Source organism: Pan paniscus, chromosome 19 (genome assembly GCF_029289425.2).
Source record: "Pan paniscus chromosome 19, NHGRI_mPanPan1-v2.0_pri, whole genome shotgun sequence".
Classification (NCBI taxonomy): Eukaryota; Metazoa; Chordata; class Mammalia; order Primates; family Hominidae; genus Pan; species Pan paniscus.
This window is the reverse complement of record NC_073268.2, coordinates 64,120,902-64,134,806: the sequence shown is the minus strand read 5'-3', so window position 1 is coordinate 64,134,806 and position 13,905 is coordinate 64,120,902. Positions and strand designations below refer to the sequence as shown.

Genomic DNA, 13,905 nt, shown 5'->3' with positions numbered 1-13,905 from the left:
TAGTGTGTGTACATTCCCATTATGATGAAGATAAACTTAAAGTAATTATTACCAGGTTTGTGCTATCACTGTTTCCAAAATAACCCTGTGTGACAGTGCAGAATTAAATCAGATGCGGTGGTTTCCACCTGCTGGGCTTTTTGTAGATTGAAAAGGCCGCTCACATGAGAAGTCATGGAGACTGAAAAGAGAAGATGTATGATCAAAATGCACAGCTCCAGTGCCAAGATCTTTCCTTTCCCCATTTTTTTTTTTTTTTGAGATGGAGTCTCGCTCTGTTGCCCAGGCTGGAGTGCAATGACGCCATCTTGGCTCACTGCAACCTCCGCCTCCCGGGTTCAAGAGATTCTCCTGCCTCAGGCTCCTGAGTAACTGGGATTACAGGTGCCCGCCACCAAGCCCAGCTAATTTTTTTTTGTATTTTTAGTAGAGATGGGGTTTCACCATGTTGGCCAGGCTGGTCTCAAACTCCTGACCTCAGGTGATCCACCCGCCTTGGCCTCCCAAAGTGCTAGGATTACAGGTGTGAGCCACCATGCCCAGCCTGTTCTTCCCCTTTTATCCCTAGGCTTCATTTTGTCTTCTGAAGTTCCCAGATGCCAATAGCCAGTATTTCTTGGTTGTCATCTGTGGGCTAGCGTACCTTACCTTCACTGCAACACTTGTAAAGGAGGAATTATTCTGTGGTTGAGTAAACTGAGGCCAGAGGTTTCGAAAACTTGTCCAGAGTCACAAACCTCTAGTTAGTGCAAGAACTGAGGTTTAACTTGTCATCTTCCTTTCATCATGAACTGTTCTGTGTCCCACCAAGAAACCTCTAAAACGCTGTATTTCCCGTGCTGGCTTCTTGCACAAGAACCTGCGTTGAATTCTTCATTGTCTAAACTAAACTAGTTACAGAGAGAGTCTATCCTAGGGCCTCATTCATGTATATACTTTTTTTTTTTTTTAAGTTCATACTCATTATAAAGAGAAGAGGGAGAAATCTGAAATGTAGAAGAGGAAAAACCAACTCCTTAAGGTTCTGGCAAAGACAACCCCTAGTTTTTCTTTTTTTTCTTTTTTTGAGACAGAGTCTCACTCTGTCATCCAGGATGGAGGGCAGGGATGAGATTGTGACTGACTGCAGCCTCCAACTCCTGGGCTCAAGTGACTCTTCTACCTCAGACTCCCAAGTAGCTGGGACTATAGGTGCGCACCACCACACCTAGCTAATTGATTTTATTTTATTTTTTATTTTTAGAGACAGGGTCTTGCCATGTTGCCCAGGCTAGTCTCAAACTCCTGGCCTCAAGTGGTCCTCCTTGCCTAGGCCATCCAAAGTGCTGGGATTACAGGCATGAACAACTGTACAAGCTCTGAAATGATTTTACTTATAAATAAAATTTTGTATTCTAATTTTTTACTTAATGCAAGCATCATAAACATTTTCAGTATTATGATGTAATCTTTTTATTATGGTAACATATACACGTGCTACATAATCTTTTAAACTTTTTTTAGGCAAATATTCTATGAAGCTGATGTTCCATAGATCATTTAACTATTCCATTACAACTGGGTATTTAGGTTGTTTCCAACCTTTTACTCTTTCAGATAGGGTTATCATAGCATCCTTTGACATAAAGCATCTTCCCCCTGATTTTAGGATTATTTTTCAGAAGTGGAATTAATAAAGGGGTTAGTTGCTGTGGTCATTTGTACCCATATGCCTGCCTGGAATATTCCCTCTACCCAAATCCTGCCTGCATTGCACAACCCATGTCAAAACGTTATCTCACTGAAGAAGCTTCCCTGACTACTTTAACCTATGCTGACCTCTGGATTTGCTGTTCGTGGGTACACCAACTTGTGAGTAACTCCTGCCTTTTCAACTGTGTCACTTCTGTGAGGGCGTGTCTGAAATTATATGCCTGATTTGTATCCTCTGCCATGCTTCACATGATTCGTAACTACTTACTGGTTGAGTGAATCTACTTTACTTTTGTGCTTCTCCCTAAAGGAAGATTCAGTTACAAGGCGGCATCACTTCTATCACACTTCGAGGAGAAGGACACCAGTTTCTCGTAGGAACAGAAGAATCGCACATTTATCGTGTCAGCTTCACGGATTTCAAAGAGACGCTCATAGCGACTTGTCACTTTGATGCTGTCGAGGATATTGTCTTTCCATTGTGAGTAGAAGAGAAAAGCAAGAATGTGGAGATTTGATGCAGTGTGCCAGGGCATTTAACTTTATGAATGCATTTTCAATATCAACGAACATAGTTATGATTTTTCTCCTTAAATTTTTCTAACGTGGTGAATTATTTTAAGAGACTTTCCATTGTCTTTGCCATGCAATTATATTAGCTTTCCAATTCAAATTTGAGTTTCTTTAGAATATTGACTTTTCTAATAAACCCCTCATGGAAAGGGTAAGTACCTGACAAAACCTTTCTGTTTTCTTAATCCCATCCGGAGAAAGCTTAGTACAGACAGTCCCTGACTTATGATTTTTTTATTTTATGATGGTGTAAAAGCAAAATGTATTCAGTAGAAACTATATTTCAAGTACACATACAACTATTTTGTTTTTCCCTTTCAGTACAGTATTCAATAAATTACATGAGATATTCAACACTTTATTATAAAATAGGATTTGTGTTAGATGATTTTGCCCAGCTATAGGCTAATGGAAGTTTTCTGGGTATGTTTAAGGTAAGCTAGGATGTTCAGTAGGTTAAGTGTATTAAGCGCATTTTCGACTTAGGATATTTTCAATTACATTGGGTTTATCAGGCATATAGCCCCATCTTAAGACAAGAAGTATCTGTCGTACCTGTTTTCAAACTTCTTTCCTTTCATTTGTACCTCTTGAGGTCTTCTAGATTGCGCAGGTTTCATGGTGGTGGGTATTACGAGGGCTTCTGGATCTAGTTGCTGTATTTCTTGGTAAATCTCACCCAGCACAAGTAAAACAAATAACTACCAGCAGTTTTGATATCAAAAGGAGCTTCAGTCAGATGTTCTGGTATTTGATTTTGTAACACATTTTGTCTTTGGCGAGATTCATTTCATGAAGTTGGTCAGTTTTTGCTCCGAACTTCCTCAGTATTTAGCTTAATTTATAATACTCAACTTTCAGCAAGACTTATATTCAGACCTCAGTTTTTGTTTTGTTTTGTTTTTTGTTTTTTGGGGGTTTTTCTTTGTTTGTTTGTTTGTTTGTTTTTGAAGCAGAGTCTTGCTCTGTCACCCAGGCTGGAGTGCAGTGGTGGGATTTCGACTCACTGCAACCTCTGCCTCCTCGATTCAAGCGATTCTCCTGCCTCAGCCTCCTGAGTAGCTAGGATTACAGGCATGCGCCACCACGCCCGGCTAATTTTTTATATTTTTGGTAGAGATGGGGTTTCACCTTGTTGGCCAGGCTGGTCTTGAACTCCCGACTTCAAGTGATCCACCCGCCTCAGCCTCCCAAGGTGTTGGAATTACAGGCGTGAGCCACTGCACCCGGCCTCAGACCTCAGTTTTTGAGATCTTGAGCTGTAGTTTCAGTTCCCTGAATCCCTGTGATTAGGTCTTTCCACGTTATTTCCAACAGTGAAAATGGCTGCTGCTTTCCCACTAGGTGAATCTTTATTTGCAAGTTGGTCATTTTCTTTTGGTCTCACCTTTTCCCCTCTTTTTTTAAATAAGCACTTTAGTAGAATTAATCTGTAAAACTGTTTGGCCCTGGTGCTTTTTTTAAGGGTAGATTTTAAACTATCTTTTCAATTGCTTATATAGTTATTGATCTGTTTGGGTTTTGCATCTCTTTCTTTTCCTTTTCCTTTTCTTTTTCTTTTCTTTCTTTTCTTTCTTTTTTTTTTTTTGAGACTGAGTCTCGCTCTGTTGCCATGCTGGAGTGCAGTGGCACGATCTTGGCTCACTGCAACCTCTGCCTCCCGGGTTCAAGCAATTCTCCCACCTCAGCCTCCTGGGTAGCTGGGATTACAGGCATTTGCCACCACGCCCAGCTAATTTTTATATTTTTAGTAGAGATGGGATTTCACTATGTTGGCCAGGCTGGTCCCGAGCTCCCGACCTCAGGTGATCCACCCACCTTGGCCTCCCAAAGTGCTGGGATTACAGGCATGAGCCACCGCGCCTGGCCTCTCAAAATATTTCTCTTGCCATCAGTTTTACTTAGTCTGATATTAAGATTACCACATCTTCATTCCTTTAAAATAACATTTACGAATTAGGAATTTTTGCTATAATGTAATACATGAATTCATTTATTATAAAAATTCATTTGTTTATTAAAAAAAAATCATTTATTTATTACAAAAAGGACTTCTGGGAAAAATTGAATTAGGCCAGGATTTCTCAACCTCCGCACTATTGACATTTTGAGTTAGATAACTTGATATGGTGGATGCTATTCTGTGCATTAAAGGATGTTTGGCAGCATCCCTGGGCTCTACCCATCAGATGCGAGTAGCAGCTCCTTCCCTGCAATTATGACGACCAAAAAATGTCCCCAGACCTTGCCAAACTTCCCCTGGTGGCAAAATTATCCCTAGCTGAGAATCACTGGGGTTAGGCCAGACCTCTTACTACTGATGCAATTTTGTAATCAGAGCACTAACAAACCAGTCACAATGTTAATAAACTATTAGCACAGTTAGAAAGAGTTTATTAAATTCCTAATAAGAAAGAAATACTGCAGTAAAGATAGGACTTCGCCTTTTAATAAGTAAGGGTAACTTTCTAAAAGGAGATTTAAGAAGACTTGAGGCTGCTGAGTTGTGAATATGAACTAAACTAAGAGGAAGAACATAGAATAAATGTATGGTACTGCATTCTTCATTTACTTGCTAATTTAGTTGTGTTAATGTTCTTTGTTTTCAATTGCTATTACTTTATATACCAAAGCATTATTATACTGAGATAAATCATGCATGAACCAATGAAACTTGTGTAATATTCTGTTAGGTTGGTGCAAAAATAATTGCAGTTTTACCAATTGCATATGAGCTAGTATTCATTATGGAGACGTGCATTGCAGCAAAAGAGAGTGTATTGTCTTTTTTCAACTCTTTATTTTCAACCTATTAGTGTTTAGTTTTAGGTAAGTCTTAGTCTTTTAATAGAATTTAATTCATTCATACGTATTACTATCTGATAAGTTTATATATTTTTCTGTTTAACGTGTTTACTCTTTTTGTCTTTTCTTGTAGCCGTCATGTTTTATTTGGTTCTGTTTTAACCTTTGCTGCATACAACTTGGAAACTATCTACTTTATTTGTATTCATTTAGTGGTTACCCTTGAATTGTTTTTTTTTCTTTTTTTTAGGAGATAAGGTCTTCCTCTGTCACCCAGGCTAGAGCACAGTGACGCAATCACAGCTCAGAACTCCTGGGGTTAAGCAATCCTCCTGCCTTAACCTCTGGAGTAGCTGGGATGTAGGCATGTACCACCATGCCCAGCTAATTAAAACAAAAAAAAATTCTTTTTTTTTTTTTCTTTTTTCCCAGAAACAGGGTCTCACTATGTTGCCCAAGCTGGTTTTCAACTGCCATCCTCAAGCAATCTTCCTACCTCGGCCTCCCAGAGCACAGGCCTCTCAGATTATAGGCATGAGCCACTGCAGTCAACCTCTAAATTTTTAATATACATATTTAAATATAGTTTTTCATCAAAGACTACAGTTAACCAATGTTTGTATCTAATCTGCCAAAAAGGCAAGCGTCTCAGCATATTTTTATTTTCACCTTTCCTCCACCATGTCCTGTGTTGAAATTATTCGGAATTCTAGATCTTTGCTTTTATCCGTCTCTCTCTCTCTTTTTAACACATCAATCCCCTTAGATTCTTTTTGTTGTGGAATTCTTTCAGAAACAATCTATATACAGAAAATATGGTCTCAGCCAGGTGCAGTGGCTCTTGCCTGTAATCACAGCACTTTGGGAGACTGAGGTGGGAGGATAATTAAAGCCCAGGAGTTTGAGACTAGCTGGGCAAGATGGTGAGACACCCCTTCCTCATCTTTACAAAACTAAATAAATAAACTGGACATGTTGGTGGCACTGCCTCTAGTCCCAGCTACTCGGGAGGCTAAGGTGGGAGGAAGTTTGAGGCTACCATGAGCTACAATCACACCAGTGCATGCCAGCCTGGGTGACAGAGTAAGACCCTGTTTCTATTAAAAAAGAAGAAGAAGAAGAAGAAGAAGAAGATGATGATGATGATGATGAGAAGAAGAAAGAAAAAAAGAAAATTTGGTCCCTGCTTACCTGAAAATATGTTTGTTTTACCCTCAGACTTGAATAACAGTTTGGTGCAGTATAAAAAGAATTTTAATGGAGTTTGTATTGAAGTATAACATATATGCAAAATACATAAATCATAAATAAGCACCTCAGTGACTTATCACACCTATATGACTACCACCCTGGTAAAGCAATAGAACATTTTTATCATCCCCCAAACACCCCTTCCAATCACTACCCTCACCCTCCTACTTACTACCTGAACTAGTCTCATAGATTAGTTTTACCTGCTTTTGAACTTTATGTAAATAGAATATTTCAATATGTACTTTGGAGATCTTTTTTCTTCTCTGTGGAAGCTTTTAATGTAGTTAGTGTCATACAGATCTTCTTCTCCTTATTGATTTTTAGTCCACTTGTATTATCATTTACTGAGAAAAATGTTAAGGTCTCAGGCAATGAATGTAGAGTTCCACCTTTATTTCTCACAGTTTTTGTTTTGCATATCTTAAAGCTCTGTTATTAGGTGCTGTTAATTATTTGTTATATCTTTTTTGCTGTATTGACATTTTTATTAAAGTGTTCCTCTTTGTCTCTAGTAATTCTCTTTGATTTGAAGTAACTTTGTATAATTTTAATGTACTCATTACAGCTTTCTTATGCTTACTGTTAGCATGATATATCTTTTTTAACCCTTTTATTTTTCCATGTGTCTTTATATTCAAAGTACATCTCTTGAAACAGCATATACTTGGTTTTTACTTCTCTATCCATTCTGATAATCTCTGCTTTTATTTGGAATGTTTAATCCATTTACATTTAATATAATCTTTCATATGTTTGTATTAAATCTTTATACAAACTCCATCAAACTCCATCAATGCAATATTCTAATTTTTGCTTTAAAGAGTCATAAACATTTTCAAGAAATTAAGAGAAGAAAAAATTTAAAATGTCTTGTGTGCTTACTTATATATTTGACTATTTCTGATGGTCTTCATTCTTTCTTATATATCTAAGTTGTCATCTGTTACCTTTTCCCTCTCTAAAGAACTTTGCTTAGCTTTTTTTGTTTGTTTGTTTGTTTGTTTGTTTAAGAGACAGGGTTTCACTCTGTTGCCCAGGATGGAGTCAAGTGTCTATTCACAGGCATGATCATAGCACACTGCAGCCTAAACACCTGGTCTCAAGTGTTCCTCCTGCCTCAGCCTCCTGAGTAGCTGGGACTAGAGGTGCATGCCATTTTGCCTGGTTCATTTAACATCTTTTTAAAAGTATAAGCCTCTACTGAATAATTATCTCAGTTTTTATTTATCTGGAAACATTTTTTTAGCCTTTATTTTTGAAGAAAGTTTCACTGGTTACAGAATTCTTGCCCGATTATTTTCTATTTATTCATTAGTTTGAATACATCATTCCAGACTTTCTAATGAGAAGTCATTCTGTATTCTTATGATTTTCTTCTTTGTGATATGTCATTTTTCTGTTTATATTTCAATATTTTTTCTTTGCTTTTGTCTTTCATCAGTTTGACTGTGATTTGTCTTTCTCTTTGTGTTTATCCTTTCTTAGCATTTGTTAAACTTTTTGAATCTATAAGCTGATATTTTCCACCAAATTGAGAAGTTTTTCAGCCATTGTTCCTTAAGAATTTTCACCTTTGCTCACTTCTGTTCCCCTGAGATTCGAATTATCTGTGTTTAGTAATTTGAGATTTTCCTACAGATCTTTAGGCTGTTCATTTTTCTTCAATTTTTAAAATCTTTTTAAAATTATGTAATCTCTATTAAATCTACCTTCCAGTTTACAGATTTTTCACCATCTCCAATCTGTCATTGAGTCCACCTAGTAAATTTATTTTAGTTATTGTACTTCTTACCTATAGAAGAATATATAATTGCTATAAGGTATATAATTATAATATTACATATATAGTTTCTAGTTCTCTGTTCAGATTACCTATCTGTTCACTTATTGATGTGATAGTTTCCTTTAATATTTTGAATGTATTTTAAAATAGCTGTTTTAAAGTTTTTGTCTGCTAATCTAGTACCTGGGTCTACTTGGAATCAGTTGCTTCTGACTCTGCCTTTTTTTGAGTCATATTTTCCTATTTCTTTGCATGTTTGATAATTTTTTGTTGTTGTTGAAAACTCAGTATTATATAGAATACACTATAGCAACTCTGTTCTCTGAGGATTGTTGGCATGGACTCAAACTGCAAATTTTGCCTCCCCATAGTATGCATCAGCTGTTATTCTCATGACTTCCCACTGCTGCTTTTTTAGCCTGGCCTTGGGTTCTTCTGTGTGCTTGCATTATTTAGCTGTCAACCAAGGGTTTATGCAGAGATGAAGCTCATCCTTTCCATGATTTCCTTTCTTTTAGTGACTTCTCCCTATTTTCCAAATATTCTGTTAATCTCAAGCTCTGACACTTGAAGCCTGTGAGGTTCAGCTTCCTGCCATCCAAGCTGAGCTCAGTTGGGGAATGTATTTACTTAAAAAGGCAAGCAAACAAAAAACAAACAAACAAAAAACCTCTCAGATTGACCCCATGTAGCTGTCTTTAGCAGTAGAATCCTTTAAAAAAATCAATTAAAAAAAAAAACAGTAGAATCCTCCCTGGTCTCTGCCTGCTTGCTCTTCCTCTTGGTATTCCCCCCATACATATATAATTTAGCTACCCAGCAGAGACTTGGGCAGTGTTTATAACCAGAATTTACATCTTATTCTTGTGGTTCTCTTGCCACTAGGATATTCCCCCTTTAAATTCCAGCTGATTTTCTAGCCCTCAACTCTGATCTCTAGCATTGTTAGCTAGAGATACATGTATAATTTAGCTACCCAACAGAGATTTGTGCAGTGTTTATAACCAGAGTTTCCATCTTATTCTTGTGGTTCTCTTGCCACTAGGATATTCCCCCTTTAAATTCCAGCTGATTTTCTAGCCCTCAGCTCTGATCTCTAGCATTGTTAGCTGGTAACGCTATGTTTTTTCTGCCACCTTTTTCTACAGCCACCATAGCTGTGGGAGTTGGAGGCTCCCACATGTGAGAAAGCCACATGCTAACAATTCTCAACCCTTTCCAGTTGCACTCTTAGAAGAGCAAACTCTTCCTGATTTCTATCTACTTTTAGAGGTTTTTGGTGTCATTAAGATTTTTGTTATTGTTGTTAATTCATCCAGTTTTTCTAATTGTTATTTGTGAGAAAATGTGTGTGAACCAGTTCAGTGCTCCAGCCTTACAAGATGTACTCTCTGCTTATACTTTTGAGCCCAGTTTTTCTCTACAGCTCTTATCTGGCTGATTTCTATTTATCCATAATGTTTCTGATCTATGTGATGATACTCTTTCCTGCTTTCCTGTGTTGTTAAGGGCAAAGTTATGTACATCTATAGCTACATCTATATCTATAAATATCTTCATTTCATGGGATTTTAGGTGGGAGAGAGGGAGCACATGGGCTTGGTACCTCATCATGATCCAATCAATTGGGCTCTTTCTGGAACTTAACCTCTCAGACCCTAAACTAAGAACAATCTACCACTTGAATGGTTCAGTTTTGAACTAGGCTTGACTGCCAAGGAAGTGGATAGGCCATCAAGGGTAGAGAGTTTGGAAGAAAGTTCTTTTCTTTTTTTTTTTTTTTTGAGATGGAGTTTTGTTCTTGTTGCCCAGGCTGGAGTGCAATGGCATGATCTCAGCTCACTGCAACCTCCGCCTCCTGGGTTCAAGTGATTCTCCTTCCTCAGCCTCCCAAGTAGCTGGGACTACAGGCGCACACCACCACGCCCAACTAATTTTTGTATTTTTAGTAGATACAGGGTTTTGCCATGTTGGCCAGGCTGGTCTCAAACTCCTGACCTCAGGTGATCCACTCACCTTGGCCTCCCAAAGTGCTGGGATTACAGGCATGAGCCACTGCTCCTGGCCTGGAAAGTTCTTTGGGGGCATTGATTTCATGATATTTGATTTTCATGAGTGGTCCATGAGTACACCTCTTTAAGAGCTTACTTCCCTCAGAGGAGGAGCTCATTCACCAAAGGCATTATCTAATATAAATATCTCTAATTTTAAATAAATATTAACATTCTAGTGTTGACTTGATTTACGTTAATCAAGACTGTCTGTCAAGAAGCCCCATCACATCTGTTGTCTCATTCCAGTAATTACTCTTTCTAACTAAGTAGTCCATCATTATAACTGTAACACTAAGCCCCAAGCATTAAATGTGTGGAAGGGATCCACTTATTTTTTGTTTTAATTCTAAAGTGAGTAGGTCTTAAGAGAAAAGGACTCTTTTTTGAAATGTGTTCATGAAAAAATGTAGACATTGCTTGAGATGTACTGAAATCTAAAAATTAGCTTTAATCTCCACAGAGACAAGCTAGAAATTTATACTTATGAACCAAATGGTCTTTATTGTACCCCAATATTACTTCTTCTTCTTATTCGAATTGGAATAATCTGTAATCTTTTGACATATCGGTAATTTACATTGTATTTAGAGGTTGCCTTTTTTTTTTTTTTTTTTTTGAGCTTGACAGACAAAAGAAGGGTTTTGGATTATCTGCAAACTTGAATTCTGGCACCATTGTCTTTTCCTTTTTGAAAATTTTAATAAGATTGTCTGCTTGGCTGGGCACAGTGGCTCTCACCTGTAATCCCAGCACTTTGGGAGGCCAACGTGGGTGGATCACCTGAGGTCAGGAGTTTGAGACTAGCCTGGCCAACATGGTGAAACCCCGTCTCCACTAAAAATACAAAAAATTAGCCAGACATGGTGGCACATGCCTGTAATCCCAGCTACTCGGGAGGCTGAGGCAGGAGAATTGCTTGAACACAGGAGGTGGAGTAAGCCGAGATCGGACCATTGCACTCCAGCCGAGGCAACAGAGTGAGACTCCATCTCAAAAATAAATAAATAAATGAATAAATAAATAAATATTGTCTACTTTACAGGAAAGGGTTTGTTTATTCTCTCTTAATACAAGCAATCCAAGGCTGTATTTATCTCAAGAAATGTTATAGGTGTCGACTTATCTTCAAACTCAGGTAATATACATTAAATATGTTCAGCTTTTTGTTTGTCAATCATACCTCAATAAAGTGGTTTTTATTTTATTTCATTTTATTTTTAGAGGCAAATTCTCTTGTCTCACTCTGTCATCCAGGCTGGAGTGCAGTGGCACGATCATAGCTCAATGCAGTCTCCAACCCCTAGGCTCAAGAGATCTTCCTTCCTCAGCTTCCTAAGAAGCTAGGACCACAGGCATGCATCACTACACCCAGCTAATTTTTATATATTTTTATTTTTGGGGGAGGCAGGGTCTCACTATGTTGCCCAGGCTGGTCTTGAACTCCTGGCCTCAAGTCATGGGATCCTCCTTTCTTGGCCTCCCAAAGTGCTGGGATTACAGGTGTCAGCCACCACATCAGGCCTCAATAAAGTAGTTTTATAGAAAAGACAAATGTTACTATCCTCCAGTCTACCAAGACTTTGTGAGAATTTTAAATTGGCTTATTCTTTTTGAGCAACTTTGTCCCAACCCTTCCTAAAGAGAAAGGACTACAAAAGATGGTCCACAGATGATTAGAGGGCATTAAATACCGTTTACACAAGATGTTTCAAATGGTCTGTAAGACAATCATCAAGGCTTCAGATAATAAAAGGCATCCTTCCCTATATTCTGTTTTTTTTTTTTTTTTGAGATGGAGCCTAGCTCTGTCACCCAGGCTGGAGTGCAGTGGCCACATCTTGGCTCATTGCAACCTCTGCCTTCCAGGTTCAAGCGATTCTCCTGCCTCAGCCTCCTGAGTAGCTGGGATTACAGGCATGCACCACCATACCCGGCTAATTTTTGTATTTTTAGTAGAAATGGGGTTTCACCATGTTGGTCAGGCTGGTCTCAAACTCCTGACCTTGTGATCCACCCCCCTGGCCTCCCAAAGTGCTGGGATTACAGGTTTGAGCCACCGCGCCCAGCCTTTCCCTATATTTTTGTGAAACACATTTGGTGTCAAATATGCATCTGGGAAACTGCATCTTTTATGGTTGCATCTCTTGATGGCTTCCTTGCAGTGGCACTGCTGAGCTATTTGCAACCTGTGCCAAGAAGGACATCAGGGTGTGGCACACATCATCCAACAGGGAGCTGCTGCGGATCACCGTGCCCAACATGACCTGCCACGGCATCGACTTCATGAGGGACGGCAAAAGCATCATTTCAGGTAACGTCCACATGTCAAGATCTGGCTTGGGGCTCTAGCTGCGGTTTTGATTCTTGTCACTCTCCTCCCATACTAGTCTCTACATGTGGATAACCTAGAACAGCCTCCCACTGTCCACCCCCTTCTTGCTTCTAATCTAGCCTCTCTTTGGAGTTTCCTTCCAGCTGGGAGACTTTCTGAGCTAGGAAGGACCAAATAGCAATTTCTCCTCTCCCACATTGCTGCATATAGCGTGTATCTTTCTCTCTAGTAGGAAAATTTAGAAGTTCAATTTTGAAAAGGATTTTGAAAAGGACAGGTCCCCCATGTGAGGACCCTTTTTGTTGTGTAAGAGATAAAAACCTCACTCAAACGAAGTGATGTCTCAAAGGGAATTTATTTTTAACTCAATTTATTATTTTATGCCATTTAGCATAAATTATAGGCAGCATGATATTCCACCTCTAAAGACTTCAGCATGTATCTCTAAAAATGTTTTCCTTTAAAACAGTAATTTCTCAGTATTGTCTTATGCTAAATCTATCTGTAAATCTCCCCAGTGCTCAGAAAGTACATATACTGCTTCACATCAATGAAAAGTTCAGTGGATCTTTAGGGACAGCTATTAAAATGGTGACACCAGGAAACCATCTCACCCTTCTTTTCTTTCTTTCCCTTTCTTTCTTTCTTTCTTTTTTTCTTTCTTTCTTTCTTCTTTCTTTTTTCTTCCTTGCTTGCTTGCTTTTTTTTTTTTTTTTTCTCAGATGGAGTTTCACTCTTGTTGCCCAAGCTGGAGTGCAATGGCGTGATCTAGGCTCACTGCAACCTCTGCCTCCCGGGTTCAAGCAATTCTCCTGTCTCAGCCTCCAGAGTAGCTGGGATTACAGGCACGCTCCTGCCTCAGCCTCCCAAGTAGCTGGGACTACAGGCGGGTGTCATCACGATGGGCTAATTTTTTGTATTTTTAGTAAAAACGGGTTTTCACCATGTTGGCCAAGCTGGTCTTGATCTCCTGACCTCAGGCAATCCACCCGCCTCGGCCTCCCAAAGTGATGGGATTACAGGAGTGAGCCACTGCACCCGGTCCTCACTCCTCTTTTCTTGGCCCTGTCTTCTCCTCCTTGTTAGCGTCCCTACCCCACCCTGCGCATGTCTTCTCCACATAGGGCTGCCAGGAGCTCTGGGCTTACCTTACATCTAGAGCGAACACGGCTCAGGACAGAAATCTTGGAGTCCTCACTGCCTCCCCTTTTTCTCTTATGCCCACATCCACATCCCCTGATGATGCTCATTTCAAAGTACATCCAAGGTCCCTCACCCCTCATTATCTTCCCCCTTATCCTAGCCACCAGCATCTCTCCCCTAGATTGCCCTCGTACCTTCCTACCAGGTCTCCTTGCTTCTCTTCTCACCGAGCATACTTTCCCGCAGTCTGTTTTCGACACAGAAGCCAG

The 13,905-nt window shown here is 39.2% G+C and overlaps 1 protein-coding gene across 3 annotated transcripts in view; it reads left to right on the top strand.

Annotated features, from left to right (window-relative positions):
* CFAP52 (cilia and flagella associated protein 52) overlaps positions 1-13,905 on the top strand; it is a 62,362-nt gene that overhangs the window by 35,155 nt on the left and 13,302 nt on the right. For all 3 annotated transcript variants that reach the window (XM_034942386.3, XM_003818087.4, XM_034942387.3), the window contains 2 exons: positions 2,003-2,173; positions 12,324-12,472. In XM_034942386.3, the coding sequence (XP_034798277.1) occupies positions 2,003-2,173; positions 12,324-12,472 (320 nt within the window). The remainder of the gene's footprint in view (positions 1-2,002; positions 2,174-12,323; positions 12,473-13,905) is intronic.